General features: G+C 43.3%; 1 protein-coding gene across 1 annotated transcript in view; it reads right to left on the bottom strand.

Annotated features, from left to right (window-relative positions):
* Positions 1 to 4,390: 4,390 nt before the first annotated feature.
* The window catches only part of TTC38 (tetratricopeptide repeat domain 38), a 50,583-nt gene continuing 39,321 nt past the window's right edge, over positions 4,391 to 15,652 (bottom strand). The window contains exons 12-14 of the mRNA XM_040345775.1: positions 12,113 to 12,272; positions 8,865 to 8,938; positions 4,391 to 4,553 (exon numbers count right to left, since the gene is read on the bottom strand). Coding sequence (XP_040201709.1) covers positions 4,460 to 4,553; positions 8,865 to 8,938; positions 12,113 to 12,272 — 328 coding nt within the window. The 3' untranslated portion in view covers positions 4,391 to 4,459. The remainder of the gene's footprint in view (positions 4,554 to 8,864; positions 8,939 to 12,112; positions 12,273 to 15,652) is intronic.

Raw genomic sequence — 15,652 nt, forward strand, 5'->3', positions numbered from 1 at the left:
CCGTATTTAATCGGCGTATATCGCGCACTATTTTCCCCTTTAAAATAAGGGGAAAATCGTGGGTGCGCGATATATGCCGATAGCCGATTCCCGCGCTCAGTTTGAAATCCTGCGCCGACATATACCGAGTGCAGTACATTCGGCTAGTCTCGGCTTCGTCGTGCTCACGCATAAACGTCACAGCGTGAGTGCAGCCGAGCCTTGCCGAATGTACCTGAGTGTACTGCACTCGGTATATGTCGGCGGAGGCATTCGAACTGAGTGCGGGAACTCGACTTGAGGTGCGCGCTGGAGAAGCCGGGAGGACACCATCGAGGCCGCAGACGGACGATGGACGCTGGGAAGACACCAAAACTGTAAGTAATAAAATCATATATAACATTTTTTTTACAGGAATTTTGGGGGCAACTTTAGGGGTGCGCGGTATACCGCGATAAATATGGTACTTTTTTTTAAGGCAGTTTTGTGTACAATTTATAATTTGCAAACACCCTGTAAAATTAAGCAGTCTTTGCCCGCATAAAATGGGCCTTGGGAAATACAAGATAATAGCTGAGAGCCAACCTGTTAAGTCCATCTTTTCTAGAACAAGATTAGTACAAGTACTGTCCAAAGTGGAATTAAAGGTTTGTGTGTAATAAATTTAATCACAGTGCAGATTTTTTTTATTAATCATTAAAGGGGAGGTTCACTCTAAAAACGACTTTCTCTTATTACACTGGCCCCCCACATTACAATACGATTATGCCTATTAGTTTTTTTTTTTGATGCTGTACATGCCTTCGTACAGCTATTCACCCGTGGCTTCCGGGTTGCGAGTCCCGCGGGAGTGGGCGTTCCTAACATGATGGTGATTGACGTTTTGACAAAAAAACGAGCTCCCCCCCCCGTCGCGTAAGCTGCGTCACGATTGGCGAAAGGAGCCGAACGGTGATGCGCAGTATAGCGCCGACTCGCCGTTTGGCTCCTTTCGCCAATCGTGACGCGGCTTATGCGACGGGGGAGCTCGTTTTTTGTCAAAACGTCAATCACCAGCATGTTAGGAATGCCCACTCCCGCGGGACTCGCAACCTGGAAGCCACGGGTGAATTGGCTGTACGAAGGTATGTACAGCATAAAAAAAAAACCTAATAGGCATAATCGTATTGTAATGTGGGGGGCCAGTGTAATAAGGTAAAGTCGTTTTTAGGGTGAACCTCCCCTTTAAACAGACCAGTCGGCATTTTACATAACCAACCAACTGACAATATCAAAGCCCAACAATAGTAACTCCACACATTGTATCTCTCGAATATACTGTACATGAAATGCAGTAATTCCAAGCCTAAAACACTTCTAAGATGTTTGAAGATTTCTTCAATTAAATGGCAATTAGTCTGATAGAATTGTGCTGTTCTAGGTATGGTTAGATTAGAAATGCTGATGATCTGCAAGAATAACTTTGTACACTAGTATACAAGTGGTCAAAGAATTATATCAAACCTGTAGCAAGGGTGTGGTTGAGGATCCCTTTAGCCCAGCCTCTCAACCAGGTTGCAAGGGTGTCCCTTGAGCTATAAGGAATGTTTACCTCGGTGGTTATACTGTCTATATCTTTAGACACCAATGATCTTTTTGCGATCTGTAAGGGAAGAGCATTCTTCCCACTAACCATCATGCTAAAGTACTGTGAGCTGTAGATATAGTAATTGTAAGCAGAGGTTCCCTGAGGCCAGAAAGTTATAATGTGTGTGTTTCTGTAATATAATTGTGCCAAATACCTTCGTTCAGGGCTTCTCTGACCCGCCGGAGCTCTCTTCCCCGCAATTATATTACAGAAACACACACATTGTACATTATATAATACTGTAATAGAGTGGATTATAGGATGTTACAAACATTTTAAACTAGGGCTTATTTTCGGGGTAGGGTTTATATTGCAGCCCTCCTGGAAAATAACGCTAGGTCTTATTTTCGGGGAAACACTATATATATATATATAAAATATATAAAAATAATCTCTCCCCTAAAAGCATTCAAGCAGAGTGTTTGAATACTTTGTGTGCTTGTATAATTTAAAATCATCCTTCCTTTTTTTTTTTTTTTTTTTTTCCATCTTTACCTTTTTCTCCAACATTCATTTCAAATCAGCACTGCTCATCTCCTGCAGCTGCCTTACAGGCACTTTGTGTCTAATTACAAGAGAAATGTGTTTTTTTTTTTTTTTTTCTTCAAAATTTTCAGTATTCTTTTATATAGCACAAAATACAGCGCAGAAAGCTGAAAATTGGCCTGGGCAGTGAAAGCATCTGCACTTGAAATGGTTAATTGGTTTATGGGGAAGTTAGTCTACAAACTATGTTATGTATATTTGCATATTGATCAATCCTTATTTTAGCGGCCCAGTAAATGACATATGCCGTCAGTACATGACAGGTCCCCAAATGACACCTTTTTGGAAAGTAGTCCAAATCATGCCGCCTTAGCCTCCGCAACATTTCCAGAATACGCCCCTTTTTAACTAATGACACCACCAAGCTTCTAATTCACTCTCACCTCGACTACTGCAACTCACTCCTCATGGGATTACCTTTACATAGACTATCCCCCCTTCAGTCCATCATGAATGCCGCTGCAAGACTCATCCACCTTACCAATCGTTCAGTGTCCTCCACCCTTCTCTGCCAATCCCTCCACTCACCCAACAAATAAGTACTAACAATTTACAAAGCCATCCACAACGCTGCCCCCAGCGACATCACTGACCCAGTCTCAAAATACCAACCAAGCCACTCTCTTCGGTCCTCTCAAGACTTCCTGCTCTCTAGCTCCCTGGTCACCTCCTCCCATGCTCTCCTCCAGGATTTCTCTAAAGCTTCTCCCATCCTTTTGGAACTCCCTACCCCAATCTGTCTTACTGTCCCCTAATCTATCCATATTTAGACGATCCCTGAAAACTCTTCTCTTTAAAGAAGCTTATCCTGCTTCTAACTAACAATGTTTTACTTCTTCCATCAGCTCATCCCACGCAGCCATTACCTTTTGTATCAATTGACCCTCCTTTTTAGATTGTAAGCTCTAATACACAAGGCCCTCTGATTCCTCTTGTACCAAATTGTAATGTAACTGTAATGTCTGCCTTTATTTTGTTAAGCGCTGTGCAAACTGTTATATAAAACCTGTAATAATAAGACAGTCTGAGGCATGGTAGTGCCATGATGTACCCAAACAAAATTAATGTCCTTTTTCCCCCCCACAAATAGAGCTTTCTTTTGGTGGTATTTGATCACCTCTGCGGTTTTTATTTTTTGCGCTATAAAACAAAAAAAAGCGCAATATATTTTAAACTTTTTGCTATAAGTATCCCAAAATTAAAAAACAAAACAAAAATGTCTTCATCAGTTTAGGCCAATATGAATTCGTATTATATATTTTTGAAAAAAGAAAAAAAAGTCCCAATAAGTGTATATTGATTAGTTTGCTCAAAAGTTATAGCATCTACAAAATAGGGAATAGATTTATGGCATTTTTATTATTTAATGATTGACATTGCGGCGGACAGATCGGGCACTTTACACTTTTTGGGAACCGCTGACATTTATACAGCGATAAGTGCTATAAAAATACATGAATTACTGTATAAATGTCACTGGCAGGGAAAGGGGTTAGCACTAGTGGTTATCAGGGGGTTAAATGTGTTCCCTGGAGTTTTTTTTTTTTTTAAACTGGAGGAGAGAGATTGCCGCTTCTAATCACTAGAAACAGACTATTACTCTCTACTCCCCTGTCAGAATGGGGATTTGTCTGTTTACATTGACAGATCCCCCTTCTGGCTCTCTGTGGAGGGATTGCGGTTAGCTGACGGACATTGCGGGCGCTGGCCATGCGCATCAGCTCTGCGGCGGCCCCCACGCCTGCTATAGCTGTTTAAAAGGGCCAACATACAGCAATTTGCGGGAACGAGCCTACCTGCCACTGTATCATGACGACGGCTGGTTGGCAAGTGGTTAAAATACATCTATGATAAACCCTTCATTTCTTTGTAAGTGGGCAAACTTCCTAAATCTGCAGGGGATCAAATACATCTTTTTCCCCACTGTATGTCCAGGTAATGAAGTCTGCAATAAGTACATGGCCCAATTGTGCCATTGATTTTCTGGTGGCACCCAGGACTCTGGTGTGCATTCTATATTTATTCCTACAAATAATCCACTAGGGGTGGTGACATTGTTCTCCCAGCTAAATCCTGAAAAATCAAACCTTTTTGCATTTAATGTAAGGCAAGATGACATTCCTTTTTTGGTAGAATCAAATTTAAAAATTAACACGAAAACGTAATTTGCAAATCGTGCCTTTTTGGATCATACATGATTACAAAACATATAAAAATCAAAACCCAAATTGAAATGTATATAACTGAATTTGTGTTCTGGTAAATAGAAATAGCTCCTGATGTATGAAAAGTCCAGGTAGACGGGTTCTATGCCATGTTGTGGACTGCAGCTGTCTTCCTTATAAGTCGCTCTGTCATAGGGGAATTCGGCCTCAGGGCATCTCTTTCAAGTAAAAGGCATCTATATAAAAGAAAATCTGATTAGGAAGATTAAAAAATAAAATCGGAGAGAAATTTTTAGACCCATTACATAAAGAGGTGCAAAGAAGAACTGCAATGTGTAGTAACCAATAATGTAGCAGCAATAAAGATCCAGCCAATATGGATTACAGTACCACGCCTTTCTAAAGGATCACTCCACCCAAAACAGATTTCAGATTCTCAGAGGTGCTGGAAAGTTAAAGCGTATGTGAATGCATGCCTGTAGGTTTTTAAGAGTTAATGATTTACAAGAAACTTAGTAATAGGTTATATGCACAACATGTTTTAATGTATAACGAGACATCTGATTTCATTGTTCTGTGGGAAGTTGTGAACATCTGGTCTCTCTATTCTGTGGTGAGGCTCAAACCAGTTTTGACTTATTTTTGGGCTGCTAGATACAGTATATGGCTGGATGACAAAGGACTATTGGAGTTCTTTCAGGATTTTAAGAAATATGCCTGAAACAAGGACAGACAGGACTATTCCTCCAGTGAAGTGGCGGACTCTCCTTGGATTGAACATGCCATATTTATTTATTTTATCATCTGTAATACGTCTTTAAAGTGGCTGTACAGGTAAGCCTATATTAAGGCTTACCTGTAGCCAGCCTGGATATCTCCTAAACCTGCACAGTTTAGGAGATATCCCCTGTGTCTGCATGTGCTGAAGTCATCGGCACATGCGCAATGAAGCAATGGCACGTCACGCCGTTGCTTCAGTTAGACTGTGCCGTTACCGGTGGCTCCCGCACACATGCGCCGGAGCTGCGATAACTGGAAGTAACCCCCTGCAGTGATGTCGGCGGCCAGTGCTGTGTACGGGCACTGCAACGAGGACATCGATCTCAGGTGAGTAATTACATAATGAGCTAGTATGCTATGCATACTAGCTCATTATGCCTTTATCTTGCAGGGGTTAGGGTTTTTTCCCCCACAAGTGGGTTTACAACCACTTTAACCACTGGGCACGTAAACCCCCTTAATAACCAGACCAATTTTCAGCTTTCGGTGCTCTCACAATTTGAATGACAATTACTCAGTCATACAACACTGTACCCAAATGAAATTTCCGTCCTTTTTTTCACACAAATAGAGCTTTCTTTTGGTGGTATTTAATCACCGTTGGGTTTTTTATTTTTTGCGCTATAAGAGAAAAAAGACTGAAAATTCTGTAAAAAATAATAATTTTTCTTTGTTTCTGTTATAAAATTTGGCACATTTAGTATTTTTTCTTCATTCTTTTGCTTAAATGTGAAAGATGAAGTTACGCCGAGTAAATAGATACCCAACATGTCACCCTTCAAAATTGCACACGCTTGTGGAATGGCGCCAAACTTTGCTACTTAAAAATCCCCATAGACGACGTTGCAGGGTATTGTGTGGTATTGCGTGGCATTGCGGGGTATTGCGGGGCATTGCAGAGTATTGCGGGGCATTGCAGAGTATTGCGGGGCATTGCAGAGTATTGCGGGGCATTGCAGAGTATTGCGGGGCATTGCAGAGTATTGCACAGGGAGGGATGGATGGATGGATGGCTGGATCTGTGACTACATGTGTCACAGATCCAGCCCGCAGCAGCAGCAGCTGCTTCCGCTTCCGCTCTCTCCCCTCTCCTCTCTCACACTGTACCGTTCGGTACAGAGAGGAGAGGGAGGAACCGGCGTCATCACATGACGCCGGTTTGTTTACTAGTGATCGCTCCGTCATTGGACGGAGCGATCACGTGGTAAATCGCCGCTATCAGCGGCGATTTACCGTGATCCGGCGGTCACGGAGACTCCCGTGTGCGCGACTCTGGGAGGACGTACATTGACACCCTCCCAGAGTTAAGCAACCGCCTTGTAGACGTATTTTGTCTATAGGGCGGTTAACCAGTTAGCAAACCACGTTAAGTAAATTATTTTTATTAATATACTTCTGAGTTGCCCTATATCCACAAATCTGAAAGGTTTTTTAAACATAAAAACTTGGAAGTAATAAAGTTTAACCCTTTATTACTCATGACTTTGCAACAAAGGAAGCATAAAAACAGGCTCTAATAGCATACAAAAAAAATTGTATTATAACAAAAAAGTTTCTTTAACACCCCATCACTGTGTATTACTGTCACGTGAATACAGTACCTCTGGGCTGGACAGTGTACCTGGACAAGATTGAAGCCAGTGAGGTTGTCCACTCATTTTCTTTGCAGTAGTTACAGTATTTAAAACCAGACAGGAGCCTCTGTCAATCATACACATTAGAGCAGGACAGGGGACATATCAGCTTGTGATGTCACAGGCTGACAATATGACTGCAGGCACATTGTGCACTGGGAGCAAGCAACACAGTGCAATACATTAAAAAAAAATGCAGAGACTTGAATAGACTTAAATAAGGTATTTTATTACTGTGGCTAGCTTTGTTAAACAATCAGAAGTCTAATGCTCCAACTAGCTTTGACCTCCTTAATATCTCCAAAGCAGCGGAAATATGTGCTCCACCTCTCTGAAAAACACACACAGGTAGCCAGTGTGCCTGTAAATGGCTGTCATTGGGCAGCTCAGATCGCCATCACAATTTACAGAGGCTCTGAACCTTGCGATTGCTGTGAAGCGATCACACATATAAATGATGCAAGTCTTTACAAACATTGAGCCCTTTTACAACGGAAAAAGGAGAGCAATGCCTAGTACGTACACACACACACACACACACACACACACACACACAATGAGAAAATCGTGCAAAAAATACCGCTTTCGGAGCAATCGTTCCAATAATCTGATAGTACACAGCTTTCGAGAGCCAATCACGACAGTTCATGCAAAAATAGGGACAAACACAAAACGTTTTTTGGTACGATAACAGAACAAAAATATTTTGTGTAATTAGTGTGGTGTTTGTATCATAAAAAATGATCTGACAGTTGTAAACAATGAATGGCTTCCTTTCAAGCCTTCCATTGTGTACAATTGTTTTGCTATCTGTGATTGGTCACAGTGATCACATGGTACATACTTTGCTAATCACAGTCCATCTGTGCCATGTGATCAGCTATGGCCAATCACAGCTGATCACAACAAAACAAACAGAATAAAGCAATTTCATTCAGTAAAATGTATGCATATTTTAATAAAATTCATTGCTACATAATGTAATGCAAACATAATGTACAAAAAAGTAGTACAATGTTACTATGGAAACATTATATTGCTCTGGTCAAAATGTGTTAAAAAAAAAAGTCATAAAAAAACTATTAAAGGGAAATATTAGTGTCACCAGTCAGTGTCCCCTGATCACTGCCATAGTTATATGACAACGTTGTACTGCACTGGTGACTTTATTGTCCAAAAACTTTTGACAAAAAATTACAACTCAAAAAAAAAAACTTGCCATGCCTCTTACTAAATACCTTGGACGTTCTATATTCCGAAAAGGAATGTAGGCTTAAAGAAATGAGGCCATCAGGACTGATCAATTTATGTACCATAGTGTCAAGGCTCAGCCCTTCCTTCTCTGAGCTGGCCGCTCAGCTGTCGGCTAATTGCCAGTTCCTATATCTCCACAGTGACTCACCAACTAGTCCTGCCTACTTAAGCCGTCCAACCCAGGTGATCTCTGCCTACGCCTTGGTCAACATCACAGAGACCATGTCCTGCATTCCTGTTAAAAAGGCTTGCTTGGCTGACATTACTTCTGGCATCAGATTCTGCTTGCTGTTTCACTACGATGATCCCTGGCTTCCCGACTTTCTGGCTTGTCTGACTATCCATTCCGATTACCAAACTTTTGACTACGTTCTATTAACTTTTATTATTAATCAAGTGTGATTTAACTGTAATTCTGATTCATGGTTTCAGACACATTCCTACAGAATTGTAGCGGAATACATTTTGGGCTAAATTTGTGAAGAACAATTGTTGATTAGCAAAATGTTATAAAAGAAGCCAAGAAAAATTCAAATTTTTTGTTTATTTAGCAAAAAATTTAATGCCAGCGGTGATACCACAAAAAAGGAAGCGCTAGTTGTGTGAAAAAAAAATTGTTAAAAATTTAGTTTGGGTACAGTTTTGCATGACCGTGCAATTGTCATTCAAAATGTGAAAGCTGTAAACTGGCCTGGGTGGGAAGGGGGTAAGAGTGCCCGGTATTGAAGTGGTTAAATATCACAACAAAGCTCTATCTTTAAAAAAAAATGATATAAAATTCATGTGGGTTGAATGTTGCATGACAAAACAAACAATGGCCTTATAATGAAGGGCAGGCTGGTATTCAAGTGGTTCAGCAATTAAACATAATCCACATACCGTGCTAAGTTCTGATGTGACTTGGATCTGCTGTTCATTGCTGCACGTATAAGAACTTGACTAAAGAGGTCTCTCTGAAGATTAGAACACACATACACAAAATAAATATTTGATAGGTAAACAAAGTACAGTGATACATCAAACTTTAAAAGCTATTGAGGGGAATATCACACTTGGGAAATAACACAGCGTCTACCCCATAATATCTCCCCTTTTGTTCTGGGGACAACTGTAAGGCCTATTCACACATTGTAGTGACACAAATGAAAACATGCACATTATCGCAACGCACCTGCTCTGTGTAATCAATGATTTTGAATGGCACCCCAACGCACTATATGAGAGGGCAACACACAATGCAGTGCACCACAGTGCATATACCATGGGCTGTAGTGTGTGCTAGTTTGCCTGTTTATTTGGTCTTTAGTCCATTGCATGCATTGGCAGCCCATTGTTGGTACTGGCACAATATGTTTATATGCAACAATGAATTTAGAGTAGGGCCTAAAACTATGGACTTACTACTACTTTCTGTCTTGTGACAATGGCAACCAGGACAAATAGCAAGGGTGATGCTACCTAAAGGGGACAACAGACATCAGTACAAAATTTGACAGATGCTAAAGTTGTGGGGCCAAGAAGCCCCCATACCCAATGGAAGAAGGAATACCATAGTTACATATACAGTGGATATAAAAAGTCTACACTTATGCCGCCGTAGCGTATCTCCTGTACGCTACGCCGACGCAGCGCAGAGAGACGAGCACTGAATTCACAAAGCCAGTGCTCCCAAAACTGCGCTGGGTTTCCTAGGCGTAAGCCGGCGTAGGTGGAAGTGGGCGTGAGCCATGGGGCCGAGCGTCAGACAGATACGTATAACGAACGGCGCATGCTCCGTCCCGTGGACGCATCCCAGTGTGCATGTTTAGAATCACGCCGGAGACTACACCCTAAGATACGTCGGATCACTGCCTACGGTGTGAACGTAACCTACGCTCAGCCATTTTCAAGTCCAACGTAAATAAGCCGGCTTGTGTTCGCTGGTGCAGCCCTTTGCATGGATGCTGCTGAGTTACACCTCCTTTATGGGGCATAACTTTACGACGTACGTATAACTTACGCACACTTGCGTCGGGCGCATGTACGTTCGTGAATTGCCGTATCTCCCTCATTTGCATATTTGAATAGAAAATCAATGGGAGCGCCACATGCGTCCAGCGTAAATATGCGCCCACTCTACGCCGGCGTAGGCAAGTTACGTCGGTGGGATGAAGCCTGTTTTTAGGCGTATATTAGTATGTGGGTCCGGCGCACAGATACGACGGCGCATATTTGCACTTACGCGGCGTATCTGGAGATACGTTGGCGTAAGTGCTTTGTGAATCCGGGCCATAGAGACAAAGATAAATCATTTCAGAACTTTTTCTACCTTTAATGTGACCTATAAACTGTACAACTCATATAGTTGCATAAGTGTGCACACCCTTAAATTAATACTTTGTTGAAGCACCTTTTGATTTTATTACAGCACTCAAGTCTTTTTTGGTATGAGTCTATCCGCACGGCACATCTTGACTTGCCAATATTTGCCCACGCTTCTTTGCAAAAACACTCCAAATCGGTCAGATTGCGAGGGGATCTCCTGTGCACAGCCCTCTTCAGATCACCCCACCGATTTTCAATCGAATTCAGGTCTGGGCCATTCCAAAACTTTAATCTTCTTCTGGTGAAGCCATTCCTTTGTTGATTTGGATGCATGCTTTGGGTCATTGTCATGCTGAAAGATGAAGTTTCTCTTCATCTTTGGCTTTCTAGCAGTAGTAGAAGTCTGAAGGTTTTGTGCCAATATTGACTGGTATTTGGAACTGTTTATAATTCCCTCTACCTTGACTATAGCCGCGTACACACGATTGGGGTTTTGCCTGGCCAAATCACATCGGAAATTCCATCAGAAAAATAAAGAACATGTTCTATATCTAAAGTCAGATTGGAATTCATCGGAATTTCGGATTAAAAAACTCCAATGGGGCTACACACGATCGTAAAATCCAATGGAAAAAGTCAGCTAAAGAAAAACAGTCCCAAAGCATGATGCTGCCACCACAATGCTTCACTGTGGGTATGGAGTTCTTTTGGTGATGTTCAGTGTTGTTTTTGTGCCAAACATATCTTTTGGAATTCTGGTCAAAAAAGTTCAGTCATGGTTTTATCAGACCATAACACATTTTCCCACATGTTTTTGGGAGACTTCAGATGTGTTTTTGCTAATTTTAGCCAGTCTTGGATGTTTTTCTTCTTAAGAAAAGACTTCTGTCTTGCCACTCTACCCTATAGCCCAGACATATGAAGAATATGGGAGATAGTTGTCACATGTACCACACAGCCAGTACTTGCCAGATATTCCTGCAGCTCCTTTAATGTTGCTGTAGGCCTCTTGGCAGCCTCCCTGACCAGTTCTTCTTGTCTTTTCATCAATTTTGGAAACCATCCAGTTCTTGGTAATGTCACTGTCTTTTCTGTGTTTCATGGTATATATCTAATGCCTTGGAAAAAAAAATGGTACTCTTCTCCTGATACCTTTTTAACAATGAGATCCCTCTTATGCTTTGGAAGCTCTCTGTGGACCATGACTTTTGCTGTAGGATGAGACTAAGAAATTGTCAGAAAAGACCTACTAGAACAGCAGAACTTTATTTGGGGTTAATCAGAGGCACTTTAAATGATGGCAGGTGTGTACTGATTCACAACTATGCAGGTCGCAGGTGCATTTTCAAATACATGCATCCATTGAAGTCTATGAAACCAAAAACCAGAAAAAAGTCCACGACCCTTTCTATAAAATGCACAGATGTGAACTACATCCATAGGAAACCACTTTAAATGGACTGCAGTGTGTTTCTGCAAAACTGAAAACACAGTAGAAAATGTATAGGTGCGAACCAGGCCTTATGTAACCACATTATTTTATTTTTACTCCCCAACCCCCCCAAAAGATTTCAGTTTGTTGTTGAACTGAGTTGAACAGTTAATAGGTCACATTAAAAAGGTGGAAAAAGTTCTGAAATGATTTATCTCTGTCTCATTTTTTTTACATTACAGAAACCTGACATTTTTACAGGGGTGTGTAGACACTTTATATCCACTGTATGTGTGTGTGGGGGGGTCTATGAAATATTGGACAGAAGGTAGATGTGCCAGTTTATTATGTACATTTATAATAAGAATTTTAAAAGCCCAAAATTGCTTACCTGTGCGTTGCTGCCCCCTATTTCTAAAACTTGGTAGCGAATCGGGTACATAAGCTCTATCACCTTGTCGTAATTTCCGGTGTCAAATTCCACAAGTGCCTGACACAGGGGCAGGCCGAGATGACCGATAAGAGCATGCTGACAGCTTTCACCCGGTGATCTAAAACACACCACACAATGTTGTATGTCAGTCTGATAGCAGATATGTGACAGGCTCAGTGTTTTTTTTAATCCAAAAACAAGTTTATTAATCACAAATTTGACACATACAGTCCAAAGTACCGCAATCATAACCAATATAGCAGACCCATACATGGCCACATACAAAGCAGTGGTAAATGTAGATATAAAACAACATACTGAAAGGACCTATAGACCGCTTCCCACCCCCACACCCCCTCCTGTCCCATTAGCCCAAGAGTCTGTCCATGACCAGGTCGTTCAGGGCCAGCCCCGGCGTTCCCAACCACAAGTCCCCCAACCGCTCAAATTTTCCGGAGCAACCCCTATGCTGGTATATAACCTTTTCCATCCTTAACGTATTACCAAGTGCAGTGATCCACTCCCTAACCGTGGGGGGCTCCTCGGATATCCAATGCAGCATAATCAGTTTCCTGGCCATGAATAGGGCCCTGGTGATGGCCTCTCTAGTGTGGGGTTCCCACTCTAGCTCGTCCAGAAGATTCAGGAGGCACTGCTTAGGGTCTAATGGGATCGAAACCTGGAACACTGTGTTTCTGTCACTCCCACCCAGTAGGTGTGCAACTTGGGGCAGCGCCAAAGCATGTGTATCAAATCCCCGTGATCCCTTTTACATCTTGCACATATCGGTGTGGGCCGCACTCCCATAAGATGCAATCTGTGGGGCGTATAGTATACTCGTAGGAGTGTATACAGTTGTGTCAGGTGCTGTGTTACATTCAGGGAACAGCTGGTAACCGATTGCAGGGCCTCCTCCCATTGCTCCTCATCCAGGGGGCCTACGTCCACTTCCCACTTCCTCCTGACTGTCAGAGGGTGTTTCTTAAGGTACCTGCAAAGCAGTATATTATAGCTCTGGGATATAAACCCCTTAGACGTCTCTGCACTCTTAAGCTGGGAGAGGATTGGAAGGGAGTCCACATGCCACTCCGAGGCCCTGGACTGGGCGACAAATGCATGTCTAAGCTGCATGTAGTAGAAGAACATGCTCGCTGGTAGCTGGTATGTCTCCCTCAGCGTCTCAAAAGGCAATAAGCCACCATTACCCAAAATCTGTGTTAAATAGCGGATCCCATACGTCTTCCACCTTTCCCCTTGTTGCAGTTTGGCTAGTTCGGGATAGGAGTCATTTGCCCAAATAGGGCTAAACTCGGTAACCCCCGAGGCCCCTTGTAAATACTTGGTCTTGTTCCATATCTTTTGTATTAGGCTATATGTGGGAAAGCTTTTATGGGATCTTTCAAAGGCCAAGGACTCAAGCGCTGTCGGGATTGACTCTCCCCCCACCGTCCTGAGCATAATATGCTCAGCGGCGCTGGGGACCCTGTCCGACCGCCCCCCCTCTCGGACCATGCTACCTATCAAGTGCTGCAGTTGCGACGCCAGGTAGTACAGCCAAGGATTCGGCAGGGCAAGACCCCCCTCATCCTTGGGACGCTGCAGATGCTCTAATTTTATCCTGGGCGGGCGGTTCTTCCAGATCAATTCTCGAAAGATGGTATTAATTATCCTGAAGGTCTTTAGGGGAATTACCAGCGGGGAATTGTGCAGCATGTAGAGCAGTTGGGGCATGAGAATCATCTTAATCAGATTCACTTTGCCCGCAACCGACATACATAAAGCATTCCACGTCTTGGCCCGGGAGCGAAATCTAGCCAGCAGCGGGGAAATGTTCAACCAGTCATATTCCCCGATACGCGGCGTCACCTGTATTCCTAGGTATTTAAAGGTAGTAGCTACAGGGATACCACCCACACTGTCTCCATGTTGCAGCTGGGCGTCATCCAGGGGCATCAAAGCGGACTTAGACCAGTTTATTTTTAGGCCCGAGAACTCCCCAAATTTTACTACCGTTTCCATTGTCGTGCTCAGGGATTGCTCGGTATCCCCCAGCAGGATCATCGTGACAGGCTCAGTGTTGACGGGCTTTTGTTTATGTCAGATCTACATGTTTCTCCCTAAAACTGTTAATGGGAATACAAAGCAGCTCAGAATTAGATCAAATGCACTTATCAATGAACTGTTCATGATGTCAGAGACATCATAAACTGATCTCAAATGCAAAGCAATGCACCTGAAAGAATGAATTTGCAAATCAGGCCAATAAAAGCCATGGGGCTTTGGTGGCCTTTACAAAAATCATGGTCAGTCCTCTTATTGGCCCAGATTCAAGTAGAATCGCGCAATATTTGCGTGGGCAAAGAGCAAATTTTTTTCTCTGCGCCCACGCAAATATTGCGCTTTGCCCGCGATTCACGGAGCAGTTGCTCCGTAAATTGCGCGGGCAATATGCTAAGCAGCCGGGCGCAAGGCTGCCTAATGTAAATGATCCCGCCGGGTGCGGGAATCATTTAAATTAGGCGCGCTCCCGCGCCGAGCGAACAGCGCATGCTCCGTCGGGAAACTTTCCCGACGTGCATTGCGGCAAATGACGTCGCAAGGACGTCATTTGCTTGTAAGTGAACGTGAATGGCGTCCAGCGCCATTCACGGTTCACTTACGTAAACGACGTGAAATTTGAACGTCGCGAGCGGGAGGCGCAGCAATACTTTAGCATTGGCTGCGCCTGCTATTAGCAGGAGCAGCCTTATGCTAAAGGCGCCGTACGGAAACTCCGTACCTTGCGTGAGAAGGGCCCGCGCAACTTTTGTGAATCGGTGGTAGTATGCAATTTGCATACTACACGCCGATCACAAAGGCCGCGCCCCCTAGCGGCCAACGCAAGAATGCAGCCTGGGATGTGAAGGCATAAGGAGGCTTATGTTTGTCACATCCTAGGCTGCATTCGGTGTAACGAGGTTCCTGAATCAGGAGCACTTGTTACACCGGAGCAAGTAAGCACTTGCGCCGCGCAACTATGGTTGCGCGGGCGCAAGTGCTTCTTGAATCTGGGCCATTGTTTGTAAGCCCAGGTTCACACTGGGTATGATTTGCTTCGATTTGAGATGCATCAAATGCATCTCAAATCGGCGGCATTTGCCGGCAATGACACCGTCCTAATCGGTGCGGCGCTGCACCGATTTCAAAAAGCAGTTCCTGTACTACTTTTTGCGATTTCGGGCTGCGATTTACATTGACATCTGTGCAGAAACCTGCACAGATGTCTCTTAAATCGCGGCCGAAATTGGGACTGCCAGCGGGAGTGAAGCCGTGCGAGTTTAGCTGAACTCGCACGGCTTCACTCCTGCAGCCCATTGTGAACCAGGGCTTAACCTGAGAAGATCAGCACAAGCTCAAACAGCAAAAGAAGAGAGGCATGTTGGATTTAGGGGTGGGGTGAACAAATTGCAAGCGTGAATGAAAAGCTTCCTCTGATTGGCTGATTCGGGAGACTGGGAT

Source organism: Rana temporaria, chromosome 3 (genome assembly GCF_905171775.1).
Source record: "Rana temporaria chromosome 3, aRanTem1.1, whole genome shotgun sequence".
Classification (NCBI taxonomy): Eukaryota; Metazoa; Chordata; class Amphibia; order Anura; family Ranidae; genus Rana; species Rana temporaria.